The following is a 19624-nucleotide window of genomic DNA, read 5'->3' on the forward strand; positions in this document are numbered from 1 at the left end:
GAGCAGTAACATGGAATCTCCCTAGGGAGAAGGCATTCAAGCAGCCTATGGACGAGATGCTTAAGGATGGGGCTTCTCCGCCTCTAGGAGACCGTGAGGACAAGTATTTGTACTGCACTTGAAATACAGCTAATGCTAGCTTACTGTGACATTTGAGGACCAGCCATAAAAAAAAAAAAAAGCTGAATTCCAACAAGTAGGGGGGGGAAAAAAAGCAAAGTATGTTCTAAAATGAGATTTCAGTTAAAAGGAGGGTTTTGGAGACACTGAATACACAAGCGCTGCCCTTGGCATGCTGTCTGCAACACTTACAGCAGAATTGTTTATTGCTCTTCACCCCTGATCACAACTGTAACTCGAATTTTTGCTAAAATAGCTGGGCGCTCCCTGACCCTGATGCCTGGCTCCGCACAGGGCTGCCGCAGGGTTGTAGAGGTCCGTGACGGAGCCAGACAAAAAAAATACAGACCCGAGGCTTAACACAGTCCCTAATAGAGCAGCAGGGTTAGTGATCAGAGCCCTTATTTCACAGGAGGAGAAAAATGAGAAAGGAGAATTGATATGATAACCTGGAGCATGAAGACTTTTATTTGCAAAGGACAAGTTCAGAACCTGAATCAAAAACTACAAGCTAGTTGTATAGGAAAGGGATTTGGTGTTTTGCCCTCAAGTTTCAAAGGATGCACTAAAAAGGATGAGGCCAACAGGCAAAAAGAGGCTGATTTCAAGCGGACACGTCGTCTGATCTCGCTATTGAGGCTCCCTGCGGCCGAATAAGGAAGCCCCAGAAATAACAGCTTTGAGAATTGGAAGGAAGAAAAAATGTTTTTTTTTCAGCTAACCTAAGGTTCTCGTGTAAATCGGCAACTCTGCAGTATTGACAACAGAAGTGCGGAGTCAGCTAAGCAGGAACTGGCTAAGAGGGAAAAAAAAGGGAAATTAAAGCCTGCCCTGCAGCACTGAGTTTCCTTTCCGTTGCAAACACCCCTTCGAACCGCCTCCCTCGGCTCGAGGCGTTTGTGACGGCCGCCTTCCCTCCACGCACAGCCCTCAAGTCCAGTTTTCAGGAATCCTCCCATTTTGCAGGAGTCCCAATGGAGCCTGAAGGAAGCGCGAGCGATGCAGCGGCTTCTGCTCGAGCCTGCAGGCGACGTGGGAGAAGCATTAATTGCTTCACGCTTCTCGGCAGAGGTTATCGACTGAAACCCAAAGGCAACATGAGCATCATGATGCACGTTTTTCCTGGTCACTGTTTCAGCAAGAACCGCCTGCTTTTGCCGTTCCGAAGCAGCCAATGCTTCCCAGCAAAACCTGGAAAACCCACGACGCCCTTATGCATCGCCAATAAAGACCATGCAACGCCTGAGGGAAGCAGCGGGATGGTGCAACACAAACCTCATCTCCAAATAAAACCAGGGGCTTGAGTGCTGACTGCGTTACTCACTTGCGTAGGCAAGCGCCAAACTGGAGCCGTGGCAGCATTTCTGGGATACCGCCGCAGAGCCCAGAGGGCTTCGCTGCTGAATTTGGGCCTCACGGTCAACACGGGTCACATTCCAGAAGCTGAAGGCCATTAAGCTTAGAACATTTAGGTCAATTAACTTCATTACAAGATACAGTCTAAGCTGGAGCCACTCTGGTACCTACTGATCTTTATCTGAAGGATGTTTACCGCAGCCCATCTGGAAGCCTGCGAAGTCCTTGTGCCTCACGTGATCATTTGGAGCAAGAATCGCTTGGGTCCAGCCAAGCGTTTCCTATAACCAGCCACCAAGAGAAGAAAAAAAAAAAATAGGTGGGGAGGGAGGGCAGAGAGGCGGAGAGGAGAAAAGCACGTCTGCTTAAGCAAGCCCGGCTCCCTCGGCCTGTTTCCCAGCAGCAGAGGCAAAGCGCTTGGCGGCTCTCTCTTACGCGGTGCGAGGGCTGAGCTCCGGAGACGTGAAGCGACTGCTGCCGGCGCCGCTGGGAAAGGCAAAGATCACAAGAGCATTTGTTGAGGCAGATTCGACCCCCCCACTCGCGGTCCCCCGTGGGCGAGAGCCCCGGAGAGGCGCTCCGTGCTCCAATACCCCCTTCCACCCTCAACCACCTGCAGCTTTGCTCTTTCACGACACAGGGATAAGGATAAGAGGAAGCTGCAACTCAATTTGGTGGAAGAGCAGCTCCATGGCTGCGCTTCTCCCCGGGATCAAGCCATGCCAACCCCGGTGAGGTCGATGCAGGATAAAGTGACTCTCCCCACCTTTTTGCTTCCTCTAAACATAGATAAGTTCGTCTTCCCCATTAACCAAACATAAGATACAGACCCTAAGGACCAAGCTGCAGGCACGTGCTGGTTAGCCCCCAATGTTCACCTCCGAAAAAGCAAACTAGATCAATCCCCCTGCAGCCAAAACACAGCAGCAAAGGCTTTGCAAACACTTCCTCAGTATTAAAACAGCCACGAACTTTTCTTCAAAAGCAGGGAGGTGCCCTGCACTGTATAAAACGCTAATGAAATAATCGCACAGCCCTGATTACCTTCCATGACCCGTCTGTTGCTAACCACTGGTTCAACCCAGAGACAGTCAAGGTTGTACCGTAGTCAAAACTGCATCGTTATCTAACGCTGAGGAAGTCCTGCTTCCCCGACTCCCTTTGCACCCTCGCTAAGAAAAAAAAAAAAAAAAATATATATATATATATATATATAAATATCCTCCCAGAGTCACAGGCCAACTCAAACATAGGTTTATTGTAGAGCATGTTGATTTAACTGCTAAGAGGTTGCAAAAATACAAATTTGGAGGGCAAGAGGGAAGGAGAGGGGAGATAAATCTAAAGAGAACGAACACTTTAAAGCATCCCGGTCCTCTACAACCAGTCCTCAACTGCACTGCAAAGCACTCCGACGGGACTGGAGAAGCAGATTATCTTGAAAACAGCATACGCTACAGTTTTTTAGGCTGCTCTTTCCCAGTAGTTAATTATTAAAATACCAAAATACTGTGTTTAAATATAGCGCTGCAGTTCAGACGTAGTCGCAGCCTGAACACTCAGTTCCGATTTGTTTTGGGGCTTAACCTGTTCTTTTCCACTGAAGCACCACACATCTGCCTCCAAACAGGTTGTGGGGTTTTTAGATTTGAGTTTTTTTTTCCCCTTATATCAGCAGAAATAACCCCCCCAAAACCTTTTATATCCTAAATTAATACAACCATACCAGTTATTCATAACCCAGCAGGGTAGCCAGCTCCACACCGTCAAAGGGATTTTGGCCAATCAAGCCTGAAGAGGAGCCCTAGAGGGAACAGGGACAAATTCACAAAGCCAAGATACTTTGGGAAAAATTGGGGGAAGGCTGCAGGAACGGCAGAGCGCCCTTCAGCGACCCTCAAAGCAAGGGCTGTGGTGGGAAGGAGCCTTAGAACGGTTACCGAGACTGAAGCGCGCTGATTTAATTCCGCACTTGCCTAGTTTTGCTGAAAAAAGAACGAAAACACCCCAAAAAAGGAGCTGGGTGCGGCCGAGGAGCCATCCCGGGGCTGGGGAAGTGGTCAGCCCTTCCACGCAGGCAGGCAGGCAGCCACAAAAACATAGCAACTGGCAATTTACTCCCAAACACAACTTTATCTTAAAACAAACTACCCAGAGCAACTGACTCCTGATTAATGGAGAGAAAGGTATTTGTTTGCAGAAGCCCAGTAAAAGCCAAGGCAGCAGAGGACATGCTGGATGCTGAAGTTTTTTCTTCCTCCTTGCAACACAGAGGATGTTTCGGCTCCTGCAAAGTAATTCCCCGCTCCGGAGAGTCCACAGCAGAAGCATCTACCGTCTTCCTACGTGAGCAGGATGCAAAGCGGAGCCTGAAATGCTGCCTCGCTTCCGACACCATCCTCCGGCACCCCTCCAGTGCTCTCGGAGAGGGACAGGCTCCCCACGTCCCCTGTGAAGGCAGCGGTGCCAAGCACGCGGCAGCCCTTGGGGACCCTTCTCCTCCCCGGAGGGCGGACGCGAAGCCTGGCACGCACGGCTCCATAGGGCGCCACTGCCACTTCCCTGCCCTGACGGCCAGGAAGCCCTGGTGCCCGTTTTAACGATCTCTCCGATTTTTTCCTCCCTAGAGCCAACACTGAAGTTTGGAGCAAGTCCATTGAGAGACACAGAAGATCATTAACGAGTCCTGGGGTCTTTTATCGCCAAAAGAAAAGAGCTTCGTGCCGTACGAGCTGTCTGCGTCGACTCATTTGCATGCAGCGAGAGGATGCTCCATCCGGAAGCGCAGAGTCGAGCGGTGCTCCACTAATGTCACATTAACCCTGGATCAGAGGCATCTTTGGCTATTGCAGCTTCCTCATAGGGGCTAAGAGAAACCTAACTTATGGCTAAAACCCCCCCTGGATTTACCATCAACATAAACACAGAAGTTGTGCTCAGTCTCTGCATGCAGCATCAGTAATTCCCAAGGACATATCAAGGTTGTCCTAGGAGGGAAAAAAAATATACATATATGTATATGTGCATGCCTGCATCTGGATGGCCAGTTATTGCTGAAAGTTACAGCTATCCTACCCAAAATGGTTTCTAAGCAGAGTTTCTCCCCTCCCTCCAACCCCTGGAGAACAAGAGGTGGCCAAAGCATCCAGCTGCTCTGGACGACCATCTGCATCAGCAGTCAGCAACGCCTCGGGCTGCACACCCCTGGCCAAAACTCTGTCTGCAGGCTCCGAGCCCTGCAAAACTGCTCAGTTTAGAGTAAGCATGTGCTTAAGTAGAAATTGGGAAGGCCGAGCGGCAGGGCCGGTTTGTGTACGTTAGCCGGGAAGGCTGGAAGCCAGGTGACATCAGGTGACCTTCCCGCGCGGGACTCCTCCTTTCCAACGCCTCCCGCGCATGCTCACACGCTGCTTTGCAGGGAGGCTACCTTTGAGAAGCCAAATATTATCACTAAAATCCAGCTATGCCTTGAACTACAAAGGAAATCCCCGTTGATGCTGCCATCCCGGAAAGATGGTGTTTAGCGAACTCGATGAACACCCGATGGAGCGTTCTCCCTGAAATCACTGTAACAGTTCAGGCTTGTTAAATCAGGAACGAGCAGAACGAGGCGTAAGGGATCGCTGTCCTCTCCGACGGCTACACGCAGCCCCTAACACCTGGGCAGCTGAAATAGGGAGCAACATGTAACGCAACATTAAGGCTGATTTAGAGTTGAAGGTGGATCTAGGCATGTGCACGTACATATGCGTGCACCGCACGGCCGCCCAGCCAGGTTGCCTCTGGGAATGAAGCAGCAGCAAATTATTCCTTTTCGTGAAGTACTCTGTGGTTTAGCAATTCACCCAAAGGTGGGAGCAGCACGGCAGGGCTGTCAGCAGCATCCAAAGCCACCGAGACCTTTTGGGGACAGTGTAAGAGGTCCCTGCCGGTGCCTCCTGCGCTTACTTCTATTTCCTCCCGATTTCTGGTTCCAGGCGCCATCGCCCATCTCGTTCTCAGCTCTGCGTACAGCAAGGGAAACCCTTAAAACCATCGCCCCAGCGGCCTGGTCGTGAGGAGGTTAACTCGCAGCACGCCCACGCAAGCATCGAAGAACGAGAAACTTGGAGCAGTAACGTCGCTCAGATAAAATTCTATAATTAAATAAAAACGCACGGAAACAAGTGGCCCACTATCTGCCCTATGTACGGTATTAGCGCATTATAGTGACACCCTGCAGCACAAGCATAATTAAGAACATACTAGGATTCCCGCTATAAATTCTTTTTATTAGGGGGTTTATAACCTATTGTACAACCCGCCTAGGGCTAAAACCCATCAGACAAGATAGCAGTTCCAGCAGCATATTTTATTCTTGAAGGCTACTTGCAAAGTTGGGTTTAAGAGGTTATCAGCATTTCAAATTTCTGCAATTCCACGCAAGTGACAAGGGTTAAGACTTCATTATTTCTAAGCTTCTGCAACTGAGCAATGGGGCAGATTTCATTTAAATTAAAAAAAAGGAGAGAGAGAGACACCAGCTACTTCTACAGTTTAAAAACCCATCTGAGTACAAAAACCACACCACCAATTACAGAGTGATCAGTCTCATTACAGCCTAATGGGCTAGTTGTAAAAAGCAGGGGAGAAAATATGAGTGCATGAGGTCAACAGACAACGAAGCAGTAATGCTGGGGCAGCTCAGAGGGCCTCCGATGCTTCCCCTGTGTATCAATGCCAGGGCAACAAACCCCAAATACAACGAAGTCAAGATCAAACACGAGCCACGTGGCTGCCAAAACAGGTGATCCCTTCGGTGCATGCAGCCTACCTCTTCACACTTTGAAAACCCAGTTGGAAGTTTGTTTCAGACACTTAGGAGGTGACTGGAGTTGAACATGAGACTGTGCCAGTCACTTCCAGTTGTTTTATGGATTTACCAGGAAATGAGCAATTTGGGGGCTGCTGGGAGGAAGAGAAAGCAGAGCTGTTTAATCAGGTTAAGATTTTCTCTTTTAATTGCTGAGCAGGAGAATCACCTCTCAGGAGATGCAGTAGAAGACCTGGAGGGGACGGAAGAGGTCAATACAGAGCAACTGATTCAAGCAGCAGCTGCACAAGGGTGCTAAATGCTAGCACCCTGTGCAGGAGTGACAGCCTGGATGCTTATAACTAGCTTTTTAAAGCATCTCAAAGTTAACACCCACTCAATTTACACCACAAGCCCCGTAAACGGCAAGCACACCTCTCAGCTGATGCTTTTCTATTTTCCAGGCTCCTCAACGCAGTAGTAAGAGCATTGGCTCAACAACTCCTGCTTCTCACTTCACATTTGGGAAACACAATGTGAGAAGATACCTGAGAACCTTCCTCAGCAGCTACACTGAACTGAAGTCCACCACCTTTGGCATATTCATGTTTATTAATTGCATTTCTAAGCGCTTGATATATTACTCTTCCAGCATGCAGCTCAGCAAAGCGAGGCAGGACAAGGTGCCCAGGGTCACTTTGCAGATTCACAATAATTGAAGCTTGAAGTGACAATAGCACAGATACCAACAGAGGAGCCAAATCCAAGAGAAGGAAACGCGGCTTTTCCAAGAGCCAACGCAAAGGAGGCTCAAAATACCACCAGGACCGGGGCACTCAGGAACCAAACAGATCCTGCATGGAGACATTCACCTGGGAGGTGATGTAGGAGATGCTGCTCCCAACAAGCACGATGTTCTCTCCGCTGCACCCACCAGGCTCTTCTCCTGCTAACGCAAAGCGCAAGAGATCTAAGCCATTTCCCCCAGAAATGCCCTTGGTTTATGAAGTTGCTCAGTAATATTTTGTCCCTGAACGTGGCATCGGGGCTGGTCAGACCCCAATGGGGCATGTCCTCAGAGCTGGATCCCAGCACCCACCAGGATCTCCGAGAGGGGTGAAGTTGCAATATTAACACGTGTTCATGGCAGAAGGACCCAGGTCGATACCTGCTGGCTCCTGCGCGACGCTCTGCAAATGCAGTCCTGGGAAACCTGGGTCTGGGCCATGAATCTCATTTCTAGAGTGGCAACAGCATATAAACCGCTCTTCTGGCTTAGTTTATGATGCTTCGGCTTATGCTCTCGACATCACCACCCCACGGAGCAGAAACCTCATATTTCATTGCTCAGTTTATTCTGCATATACAAGAGTTGGCAGCCTGCGCTGTGAGCTCAGCATAACCAATACTGGAGGCCTGAAAATCGGTGCTCTTTTTATTAACCCCAAAATAAGCTACAAAAACAAGTCAGTTGTTTGAGACACCTCAATACCTAACAAACCTAACAGTTCACACACCCTATCCTCCTCCAACGGCACGTGCCGTGCACACACAACGGGTGGACTCAGTAATTTCTTTAACTACTTTTCCCAACACATTCTGCTCATTAGCGATAGACACGCTCACGTTTTCTGGCTTAATATGCTCTCCAAGAAACTCGTTTGGATCAGGGGCCTGCTGGTTCATACCACTCTCCAGTCTGAGTTTTTGTACAAATCTCAAAATGAAGAATCTGAACATGTACCAAAGGAAAGGAATTTATAATACGAATCTGTATTTCACCACCAGCGTGACCCCACTAAATATCAGCGGTATTTTGCAAACAGTACCTAGAGCAAGCTGGGTCCCAACCCAGCAATATTCAATGCTAACATGACAAGAAAGAGGACCAAACAAGACTGCATCTGCTCAACACCCCGAAATGGCTGGACACTGCTTACTTTGAACTCACAATAAGAAAAAAAAGAGGGGAAAAAATTCCTAAGAACATCAGAGCAATTTACAGTTTCCATCCGCATTTTGATACTCATCTCATCTAAAAACACTTAAAGCCAAAAATGATTTATGAGGTTCTCGGAGCAAAGGCCATCTCCAGCCTGCAGCACAGCATGGCTACGCCTGCTTTGGAGTCTTTGGATACAGCTACAAAAACAGTATTTTTATTTTTATTTTTATATATATATATATATATATATATATATATATATATATATAAATAAAACTTCTGAAGCATTTTAAGATGCCAAAAAGAGAAGAGAACATAATGAAAGACTGAATTTAGTAAGGACACTGAAGCTGGACATTTCTGTTCTTGAAAAGAGGCCCGCAAACACTACCAATCACGAGACGGTTACATAACTAAAGTGACTGTCAGAGCCCAAATAATTAACACCGGCGAACTGAAAGCAATACTGCAGCAATACAGCATTAATATATGGTTATAAAGTTAAAAGAAACGCATAGCAATAGTGGACCGAAATTGTTCCGTTATTCTAGTGCACAGCATGCACACTAATTTAGATACACATTCAGCCTGTAATTGGCGACCTATAAATAAGAGGAGAAAAGTTGTGCATTTAGACCTGTATTTAGGGCAAGATTGCAAATCCTTCGGAATGCATGGATAGAAGAGCTCTTCCATGCAGACGGTAGCTGATAAGCTGCAATGTCTCCTTGTATTTTTAAAATCTGCCCTAGGGGAGGTACCCCAGATACCTGTCTAGTTCCAGGTGAGTTGATATGATCCAAAGAACTGGCAAATAGAGGTTCCTGCTACAACCAAATCTTGCTGCTAAATACAGGAATAAGGTATATTTATTTGCCTTTCAGACCTTAACTCCAATTGTTTTTACCTACGGAACAAGTCATCATCATTTGGCTTGGATGGCTTAGTTCATTATCGGTATACAATTAACAGACCGGCCGTTTGCACTAGATATGTAGCAAACCTGTATCGTGCAAATGAAATACGGAAAAACCTCCACGCCTAAAAGTTAATCAGGCCGGAGGAAATCTTGCCATTGAAGGCAAAGGGAAAAGATAAAGATTTGACATCAAGAACGATACAAGAATTCCTGACCTTTGTACAGGAAAAACAAAAGGAAATCTTGTGATATGGCAATAATAGAATAATCAGCCCAGTAATTAAGTGAATTAAGACCCTGAAGGACACACTTGTTTAGAATAGAGGAAACCGGAATAAAGATACCAAGCACATTTACTTTTTTCCCTCCTAAACAAAAAAAATAGAAAACATTTAAACTTTCAACTTAAACATCAGAATCAAAAGAAATTCCAGTTTTTAGGTAGCCTGGGCTGCTGGCAAGGAAGAAGGGAGTCCGGCGACCTGCAAGCAAAGGAGGTTTACGGACACGGCGGCAGGAGAGGAGGTGAGACACGAGACTGACAACGCGCAGGACGGCACGCCAGCACAGACACCCCGGCCCGAGCCACGGACGGGGCCTGAAGCTTTTATGCTCTAAGTGGTATTAATATGGAGAGGCTGAACACATGAGCCCCTCAGCCAAATTTTTCACTTGCAGCACTAGTATTTTAATCTATGGCTTGGGCCATAAGGGAGCGGCTACCCAGCAGATAAGCCAGGTGAGCTTGTCAGAACAAAAACACCACTGGGCTTTACAAGATGCAATTTCACTAAGCACAAAAATAGCAGTTCCCTCCCTGAATAGCAAGGGAAATATTTGCATTTTCTTTCGACACCGGCTTGCAGCTCAGAATTTCAACTTGTGGGTGTCGCTTCACAGAAACAGCAGCTTTTGCAGGAAGAGCTTTCATGGAAGCTTCACATTTCAATGCAAATGTTCTTAATCCTCAGCCGTAAGAGTGTAATTAAGGCACTAATTCCACAAGGTACTTAAGCACCTGAGCAGTCCTGACACAGTTAATGGAGCTCAAGTATTTAAAGCTACCCCACTAGACATGACAACCTCTAACAACTTGGTCTCCAGTTCTTCAAAGTCTTTGGTGGTGGACGCCACAGATGTGCAGTTTACTCCTTGCATTGATCCTTATGTGACATTAAGGCCCCAAAACGGATCAACAGCCCCTGCAATGACACATCCATAGATACTGCAAATGGCAAAGATCTCCTCCTGAGTCAGTAGTGAAAGACAGAGCTGCGTTATGGCTTTTTTTATAGAAGAGGCAAGATGATGGTTGTCCAGTGCCATAATTAGATACAAAATATTCATTAATTCATCAGCTAACTAATTCACTCAGGGGAAAAAAAAATGCAAAGTGATAGCTTATGCATTTCCTTTTTCTAAGGAAATCTAAAATAAAATGCTTGTTTTATTCAGTTCTCAAGGTTTCTTTTGAAGGAAGTTTAATCTCTTTCTAAAAGAGCTGAGGAAGGAACACAGAGCAGCCACCTCATTTTACGATATTGATGCAGGAACCTCTTAGCACAGAATTCATTACAAATTCAGCATTGGAGCCACTTACTGGAGAGCAGACAGCTGAAAGTGGAGGATTAAGCAATGTCAGAAGCTGGGTCTGAGGCTAATTCTCAGTAGCATAGCTCCTTTTTTTGCCCCTGAACACTTAACAGGTCATTTTTCTCACCGACACTTACAAGCCAGAAGAGCAGCCAACTCAAACATCGCCATGCTGCACCTTGACACTAGACATTTCTGCTCAAAGCATGGAAGCAGATAAGGGCTGGTGACCTCAAATTCACAGCTGCACCTCCTGGATCCTATGGATATCAAGAACATAACAGCGCAGTGACCCTCCAGACCATCACAGGCCATTTAAGCCCAGCATGGAATAACTCAACATTCCCAAACAGCCAAGCCTGCGCTTTGTCAAGGGTTTGGATTCCTTCACATAAGGGAACAGCCCTCCCACCAAGGGCTGCATAAGGCATCCAGCCTTCCCACTAAAAACAGGTTTTACTAAAAAAGAAAGAAGAAAAAATATATATGTATTTAGGTATAAAGGAACTTGGCTTGCAGCCTTCCAGATGTTAAGTGACATTGACCTCAAAACCATTTGAGACAAAGCTTGACGCAAACCTGTAAGATTTCCATGAATTTGACTATTTTCTGCTCGTCCAGACAGGCCGCCACGTGCTCTGCATCAAACTAGGAGCTGCTGGGAGCGCACTGGAGGCTGGGTGCTTTATTTTGGGCTCGAGAGCACGCACGGCAGTGCTGGGAGCCGGATCAGCCTCAGCACGAGGCAGGCGGGACCCCCAGGTCCCGGCACAGGGAATCCCGGCTGCATTATTCCAGAGGTGCTGCCGTTTTTATGCTGTGCAGGCAGAAACTCGGGGTGCAAAGCCAAAGTGACACCATGGAGCTAATCACAGTAGTGCATAGGAAACCTTCCTGTTGCAAAATGCACTAAGCTCCTGAAGCCGAGCCAAGACAGTTCCCAATATTTTAGTGTTGGGCCTAAGCAAAACATCTCCATTTTTTCCACTGAGAAACTCTACAAACAAACAGATCCCCTTTTATCTGGTACTTGCATTTAGCAGTTTTCACATCACCACCTCGCTCCTTCCTGGGAAGGGAACAGTTGCATCGCATACAGCTTTCAAAGAGTTGCATTTTTATTTTACCAACCTGACAGCACCTCAGAGGCGGAAAGCGTTTGTCACCGTCCTATTTTTTTTCCTCTCACCACTGCAGTTTCTAGAGGAATATTTTACAAGGCCAGTGATCCCCCTTCCAGCGCTTCCCTTGGGAGACCACATCCCAGACTAATCACTCTCACTCTCAGGAAGTTTCTTCCCCAACAGACTCGTGGCAGTTTGGTAAATGATCGTGATAAAGTCCTGCTTCATCTCGATCAGTCTCTCAGCACAGGCAAGTGGATTTTATCAAGGGGATGAAAAGGACACAGGAAAAAAAAAAAGAAGAAAAAAGGCATCATAAGCTGGGGGAAGGGGATAAGGAATCATTCCCAAAGCTAAACCCGTCCAGGAGCGAGTCGGACAGCGCGGGCTTAGAATAAAGCAAAGCTGTCGCATATCCCTTTAGCCCTTGTTAAACAGTTAACTGTAGTATTGTGTGTTGCCTTTCACGCAAAGAGACTTGCAATAGTTTATTATCAGGAGAGAGAAATCAGTTCAGCCCCTTCTGGACCCGAAGGTTAACAGACGGGAGGGCTCACACCAGCAAAAGGCCAAGAAACAGCCGGACCGGTTTTTGCAGCCCCGGGTCGGGCGCCGAGCAGACTGTCCGGAGCACGGCGCGGCCCTCGGAGCCGGGGAGCCGCTCTCCGCTGCGGCTGGGAAGTGGGACGAGCTTTGCCAAGTGAATCATTTCTTCCTCGTCCCGCCCTTCTGGCAAAGCCGGCGGCACCTTCCACTTCCAGCAAAGGGCATTGGCGGCGCTCGGCTGGGAAAGGGCAGCGACCCTTCGCTTCCGAGCTGCCGGTTCTGCTGCTCGCTTTGCTCGGCGAGGCTGGCGCAGCGGCGTCCCGCGGCCCCGCGCGAGGCCAGCTCGGCCTCTGCCGCAGCTCCCGTCTGTCTGCCGACACGAACGGGTCCCCCCCGGCGCCCGGCTCCCCGGACAGGCACACCTACTGCTGGCAAGGCCAGGGGGCAAAATCCTTCGCTCGTCTGCTGCGGCTGCGTTGCACCGAGCTGCACGCACAGGAGCAGCCTCCTCCTCAGTCGCCCGCATAAATACTAGCAAAGTCAACAGAATAACATACATAAATCTGCCCTTGTTTCCCCTTAACGCAGAGGAAGGGCCAAATCCTTGCTCACAGGGGTGCTTCAGCCAGGTTTTATATTAGCCTGATGAACTCAGAGGCTGCACACTGCATTTAATTCAGAGCAGCTGCATTATCCCGCTCAGGGAACTAATTAAACCTCCAAGAACAGTGCCACATTTATGTTTAAATCTCACTGTTGCCATTATGACCAGGCAGATCAGTCCCTTTCCGCACATACAAATCACAGGGAAAAAAAAACACCCCTGCAGGTGCATCTTTACCATTTCTTACCAGCAATCACAGGAGTCTGCTTTATGATATTTTATCATACAAGCTGGTCTGACCATGTAACTCGTAGCAGCTCCCTTTTATACTGCTTCTATGGAAAACTGCTCTGCCCTGTGAACTGGGCCCCTCGTGCCAACCAAGGAGGGTGCAACGGCTGCATATGCACCGGGAGGCAGAATGAGACCCCAAATACCTCTAAACAAAGGCTTTGGAAATTAAAAGGCAAATCAAGCTAAAGCCAGTGAATCAGCAGCTGGTAGCTGGTTCCCTTTATTTCTGACTTTATACCATGCTTTTCAACAGGAGACAAAACATGCTGCGAAAAAAAAGGCTGTCACCATCTTACAGCTGGGGAAACTAAGGCAGAGAGGAGACTCACTTGCCCAAAATCACCCAAGCTGGCCGGTGACAGCCAGGGGACCCCAAGCCAAATCGCCCTCTCGCCACAGGATGCTACTGCCAGATTAAAAACAACTCCATGAGATGTTTAAATTACACCAGCAACCGAGGAGACAAAACCATCAGGTTTTGAGAGTTCCATTTTTTAAAGTCAGACCTGCTTGAGTGTCGACAGATGTGAATATTTCACATTCTTTCTCCGATTTCCTCACCTTAACACAGCATGAAGGAAAAGCTGATTTTCCTCTTGCGGCTTGCTAGGCTGACACCGGGGGGAAACGAGGCTTTTTGTTTACAGGCAGGGAAGCAGGTTTGCGGGGTTGTTCCTCTGAGCAGAGGAAGCATGGACGTGCCAAGACCTGACCTCTGTTACCAGTAAAATCGCGCAGCACTGTAAAGCCAAAGGCTCCTTCCTTTTCCACGTTTGCTGCAAACGCTCTGGTATGGAAAGCACAGCAAAAATTAACTGATCCTTTGAAACGAGTCCTCTCGGCTCCAGAATCTTTCCCTAACCGTTGTGGCATAACTGAGCCAGGTTATTAGGAGCAAAGCCTAAATCTGCATTCGGCACCCTTGAAGCGCCACGGGGAGCGAGAGTCTGAACCGAGGGATGAGCTCTACCTGCGCGCTCGTGCCACGGAGGGATTCCCGCTACCCTTTTAGCCCTCTCTGAATAATTCCACCTTCCCCGAGGGAAGATTTTGCCTCCGAGCCGGGATGGGAGGCAGCTGAGCCTGGCGCAGGCGAGCAGAGGGAGCAGGCGTCCCGCGAGGCAGGGATTGCCCCGAGGTCGCAAGCCCGGCACACGAGCCCAGCGCTCCGCCAGGGTCTTCGCTTCCTCCCGGGGTGCAAAGAGTGCTTCATCCGGGCTTATCTCGCGGGCAGCGCCGCTGCTCGGCCAGCGGGGAATCATCCCCGAAGAACGCCGCAGCGACGCTGCGGGGCCGAGGTTCAGCGGGACGCTTAAGCTCGCCCAGGCGCTTCGCTAGGGCCAACTTTCTGAGCATGAAGTATTTAACTATCCACGAGCCTCCCTGTGCTGTAACAGACTGACTTCTAACAAGCCTCAGGTACAAATACACACAGAGAGAAACAGGAGCTATTAAATACACAAAATAAAGCCTCATTGCGCTGTTCTTCCCATTCCCATGGACCCAGGATACTGCTTCTGCCCCAGCAGCAGGGACCCAGAAACAAAAACCTTTTTGTGATGCTGGGATAGTCTGCAGGGAAAGAACTGGGAAGAGGAGGTCAACATGGAGACACGAAGAGTGCTGTTATCAGCTTGCCCCAATTTGGGGGATGTAAAGCTGCTCTTTGGCTTGTCTTCAAGAAATCAAGCCCTGTGTCTGAGTGGTTTAAAAAAAACAAACAAACAAAAACACTTTGGAAAGTCCCTCACTTCTTGCAGTTCTGCTTCTCCCCCACTCCAAATAAGGCTCTTTTGTCATTTAATACCTTAAAAACTTCTTACACCTCGGCATTTGCCTGCTCATGAGATGTGAGTTAATAAAAGTAATGAAAACCACCCCTAGGAGCCCCTCCGAAGGCCAACTTGTTACAGGGGAGCTCCTGCTGCTTGGATTCATTCCTGGCACTAAAGCTCTCAAGCAAGGTCAGCCTTACCTCATCCCACTCCGAAGCAAAGGACGGAGACTTCTCCAGTCTCTTCTTCCCAGTGCTGCAGTTGGAGAGCGATTCACTCCGGCTCCCCATGGCATCGTCCTCCGTCGGAGAGCAGGTCAGAAGATCGGAGTCCGATTTGGACAAGCTGCGGCTGAGTTTGAGCTCGGCTTTGGGCTTGCTGCCCGGGTGGGCTCGGCCCACAGCGCCACCTCTGTCCCCCTCGTCCTCGGCACCGCCGGGGTGCTGCAGCACGTGGGGTGTGACTAGAGTTTCAGGATCCGCCCGGTTGGCGTGCGCGTGCTGGACGGTTGCGTAGACCACTTGCGGGTTTTGGTCGGGAGAGCTGGTCCGTACGGATGTGGGGGCAGGCGAGTCGGCGTCCTCCAGCTGCATAGCAGGTGGGTGGCTCGTACCTTCGGCGCCTCCTTTCTCGGCGGAAGGAACGAGCCTGAAAGGGTCCTCGCTTATTTCGCAGATGGGGGAAGAACCGTGAAGCAACCCAGAAAACTGCTCGGGAACCTGGCCGTCCTGGCCGTCTGCAGAGTCTTGACTGCGGCTGCCACTGCTCCTCCTGTGGTCTTCGAGGGGAGGAAAACAGGAAAAAATTTTAAAACATGGAAGCAGCAGCAAAATTCCAGCTCTCCCCCTGCCCTCCCTCAGCGAGGGAGGGAGAGATAAAGCGAGAACAGTTCCGTATTGTTCCGAGCGCTCAACTTGTACCCAAAGTCACGGCATTTATGAAATTCCAAACACTGGCCTGATTTATGCAATCTGGCAGCTCTCCTTGTTGTTTTATTCCTGTTAACACTAACTATCAGGCCTTGCTATATAAGGCTAAGAGAAGTGCTAACTATATCCTGCAGAGAGAGCAAGTGAGGTAGGAGCAGCACAGACAGAGGCTCCTGGAACATCTGATACATTTCCATAAAGGCCAAAGTGTTATTTAGAGCAGCGCTCCCTGCTTTTGGCACCAGCTGCAGGGTGGGAAAACTTCTGGCCTGCAATCAACCTGCAAGTTCCAAAATCCTCTCCCCCCAAAAAAACACAGCTTTCCTCCCCAGTGGTTTCAGAGCTTAACCTCTCCTCCTTCCTCAGGGGAGAGGAATAAACAGTTTATGCAATAAAAAAATCTCGATCACAAAGCCTCTCCCCTAGAAGCTCAGCACTGAACGCAGAACGGTCTGATCTATTAACACAGCAAGCCGCACACAGTACCGACTGTTCCAGAAATATGACACTTACACCACTACAACCGCACTAACGTCTTTAATATCAGGTACCAGGGCCCCGGATAAATCATGAATAATTGACTGATCCCAATTGCCAAGCATGTGCACAGACAGATGTATACTCACCCTAGGCACGCTACGTGCGTGCTTTCTGATTGTGAAAGTAAAACTCCAAACAGCTGAGAAACACAACTTTTGTTTATCAAGGATTCACATACCTGCCCATAATTGCTCGTAAATTTTAACCACTTCATTTAATGCTAGAGAAACACTTCAGTCTGAGGACAAACGCACACGCTGCAAAGGAGCAATAAAGCGAAGCACCCTGATAACATGGCCCAGAAACGCAAAGATGATATTCAGACACGAAGAGGAAATTGCTGGGTTTTTTGAGACAGCAGCTTGCAGGAGCTCAGACAAAGGCACCTTCATTTCAGTGAGGCAAAATACACTAACGAATTTTAGTTATCTTTAACTAAAAGCAGCTTATTGGCAAGAGAAGCAAGATGAACTCATTCGTCCCAGGCATCCTTTCTCGCACGAGGTTTCACCAGGTCATTCTCAAACACCAGCACACATGTGTTTTTGCAGTATGTCCTCACACCAGAAACGAGGCAGGACAGGGCTCCAAATTAGTCATTTATCTTTGCAAGCCAGTTTGGATCCTCGGCTCTTACGGGCCCTGCGTTGCCGTGGGCGTAAGCTGGTCCCTCGCAGACATTTGTTTACTCCACAGAAATGCAGAGAGCAGCTTGCTCAGTTGGCAGCCTCGCCGGAACGGAGGTTAACAGAGGGCAGCGCGCTGACGGACCCAGCTTCGCGGTGGTATCAAGTGATCCTAGATCTTATTTCATTCTGTAGCTCACAGGTTAAAAGATTCCAGGACAGTGAGGTAGTTGGGAGTTTTTTCCGTCTTGTAGGAGCACATGTACCGCTAGTTCTGTAATTAAAGTTGCTGGGCAGGGAGGTGCAGCCTCTACAGGCAGAAGGTCTCACTTGGAAAGCTCACCTGCATCATCCCTAACGCTGGCTGGGGAGCGCCAGCAGCAGCACCTTATCGTTCGATCTCAGGACCAGACTATGTTCAGCTCCTTTGCATAAAGATCCGAACGTATAACGCCGGAGAGAAACCTTAGAACAGCTCAGACGCGCTGCATTCGCAGGACAGATCAGTACTAATGAGAAGTGCTCCAGGGCCAGGAAGAGGGACACCACATTAAACTGAAGGGGGACAGCTTTGGCAGCTTCAGCCTCCTTTCTTCTCAGCCGCTTTCTTTCCTTAAAGAGCATTTCTTCCATGCCCCAGATTAACATTTAATGACATTTCTGCTGAAGGCAGAAAGGCGGCTGGTAAAAGTTTACGCCGCGAGCTGGAACGCTTGGGCCCAGACAGAACAAAGTGCTCCAAATCCAGCTCCAGGGACTTACAAAAGGGCTCCTGTTGCGCAGAAATCAGTCACCCAATTCATCCTCTTGAGCCAATGGAGAAAGACTCGGAAGCACAAGGGAGAAGGAACAGCTGAAGCAAGGGTAACAACACTCGCACAGAAGATGTGAGCACGAGATGTGGGGACCATCCTGAAGGAGATGTTTCAGAGCACGTAACACAGGCTGTCCTGAAAACTGCAGACAGGAGAACGTATGTAGGAGGCAAAGAGCAATCTCGCTCCTTTACCATCGAGGCGCACAGGGCAGGAATGCAGAGGGTTCGGGTGCTTATTATCTCTCTACCTGTGAGAGCATCCTCTGGTTACACCTCTTCATTCAGAAAATGAGGCATCCTTAACATACATTCTCCTGTAGGGACTTGTGCTCAACTTCTGTAGCTACTGCTACACCCAAGCACAGATATCTGACTGTGCTTAACTTTTAAGCCAATTCCTGCTGCAGGTTTCGTCTACAGGAGGGATTGCTTTCAACATCTAACAGGATGAGGAGCACATTTCCAGGTACAGACTGTCTGCTTCCCATCCCAGGGCAGATTCAAGTCAGAGCTCCCCAGCCAGCAGTTTGATGATTCCAGATACCAAACACTTCCCCAAAATTGTAACACTAAGCCTCAATTATGGTGCCTTGGGCAAGTTTGTCTCCTTATATATCACCAGTAGGATTTTGTTTCATGCCCCTGGATTATGAGAATCAAGCTGTTATTGCAGCTGCTTTCTGCTGAAGTTCCCCAACCTTAGAACTAGTGAGGGCATACATTGGCCTCAATCTTTACCATAAGAGACTTCCCATGCTACATGATGCCAAAATTTGTGAAAAGATGAGCGCGCCAATCTATGTCCAGTGGCATAGAAGGCCAGAAAAGAGAGGGACGCTAGCCCACAGTGTTACTTGAGAGGTGCAAAAATAACCTTCAACTGCAGTAAAACAGAAGCACAATGGCTCATTTACAGTGAGGTACTGTGTGCCAAATTCAGAAATTTGCAGCGTACACATGTTTTAGTCTCATCATCTCATTTGTTTTGGACAGAGTTTATCCATCAAAAGCTACCTGAACTTGCAATCACTTGTACTCCCTCCCCTATTTCCCCTTTAAGAAAGGGCAATAAAGCACTGTGCTATTGCAAAGAGATATCACCACTACTGTTACTCTGCACAGAAGCTTCTCAATACATCATGAGAGCACAGCTGCAGGCTTGGATTAAAAGGACCTGTTCTCCAACCATGGTAAAAACTAAGAGAAGGGATGTAGGCTGTGGTTCTACATTATTATTCCTCTGATGGCAAATCAAGAGGTTTCTAACCACAGCACCCTTTGGTTGTACCCATGTCTGCCCATAGATTGCCTCTAGTGATATCCATCCCGTGTTTCCATGGACATACGCTGACTCCATGGAAAGATCTGTTTTCCTAATCTCTCAAAGCATGTGTTGTGTTTTATTATTGGGTCATTTCAGAGATCTGGTTCAGAGCACAGTCATACAACTGGCTGAATCAGGACAACCACAGAGAAAAACTCTAGCAGGAGGAAGGGCAAGGTAGGAAATTCAAACTGGACTTGCTATCAAAGCAGCACGACAGAACCACAACAAATGTTAGTTTTTAATATGCATCAGAAGGAACCAAGTCAATCCTACCTGAGGCTGGTTACTGCTGACAGCATTTGTGGATGACTCTCCTG

At 48.3% G+C, this 19624-nt stretch overlaps 1 protein-coding gene across 6 annotated transcripts in view; it reads right to left on the bottom strand.

The window, feature by feature from the left end:
* Nucleotides 1-19624, bottom strand: part of ANKS1A (ankyrin repeat and sterile alpha motif domain containing 1A) — a 108109-nt gene that overhangs the window by 37706 nt on the left and 50779 nt on the right. For 5 of the 6 annotated variants that reach the window (XR_010886340.1, XM_067310705.1, XM_067310706.1 and 2 more), the window contains one exon: nucleotides 15269-15846. The exons of the other annotated variant lie outside the window; for it this stretch is intronic. Coding sequence is in view for 4 of the 5 variants with exons in the window: in XM_067310705.1 (XP_067166806.1) it covers nucleotides 15269-15846 (578 nt within the window). In the remaining variant the exon portion in view is untranslated. The remainder of the gene's footprint in view (nucleotides 1-15268; nucleotides 15847-19624) is intronic. 6 annotated transcript variants of the gene reach the window in all.

This window comes from Apteryx mantelli, chromosome 25 (genome assembly GCF_036417845.1).
Source record: "Apteryx mantelli isolate bAptMan1 chromosome 25, bAptMan1.hap1, whole genome shotgun sequence".
Taxonomy (NCBI): domain Eukaryota; kingdom Metazoa; phylum Chordata; class Aves; order Apterygiformes; family Apterygidae; genus Apteryx; species Apteryx mantelli.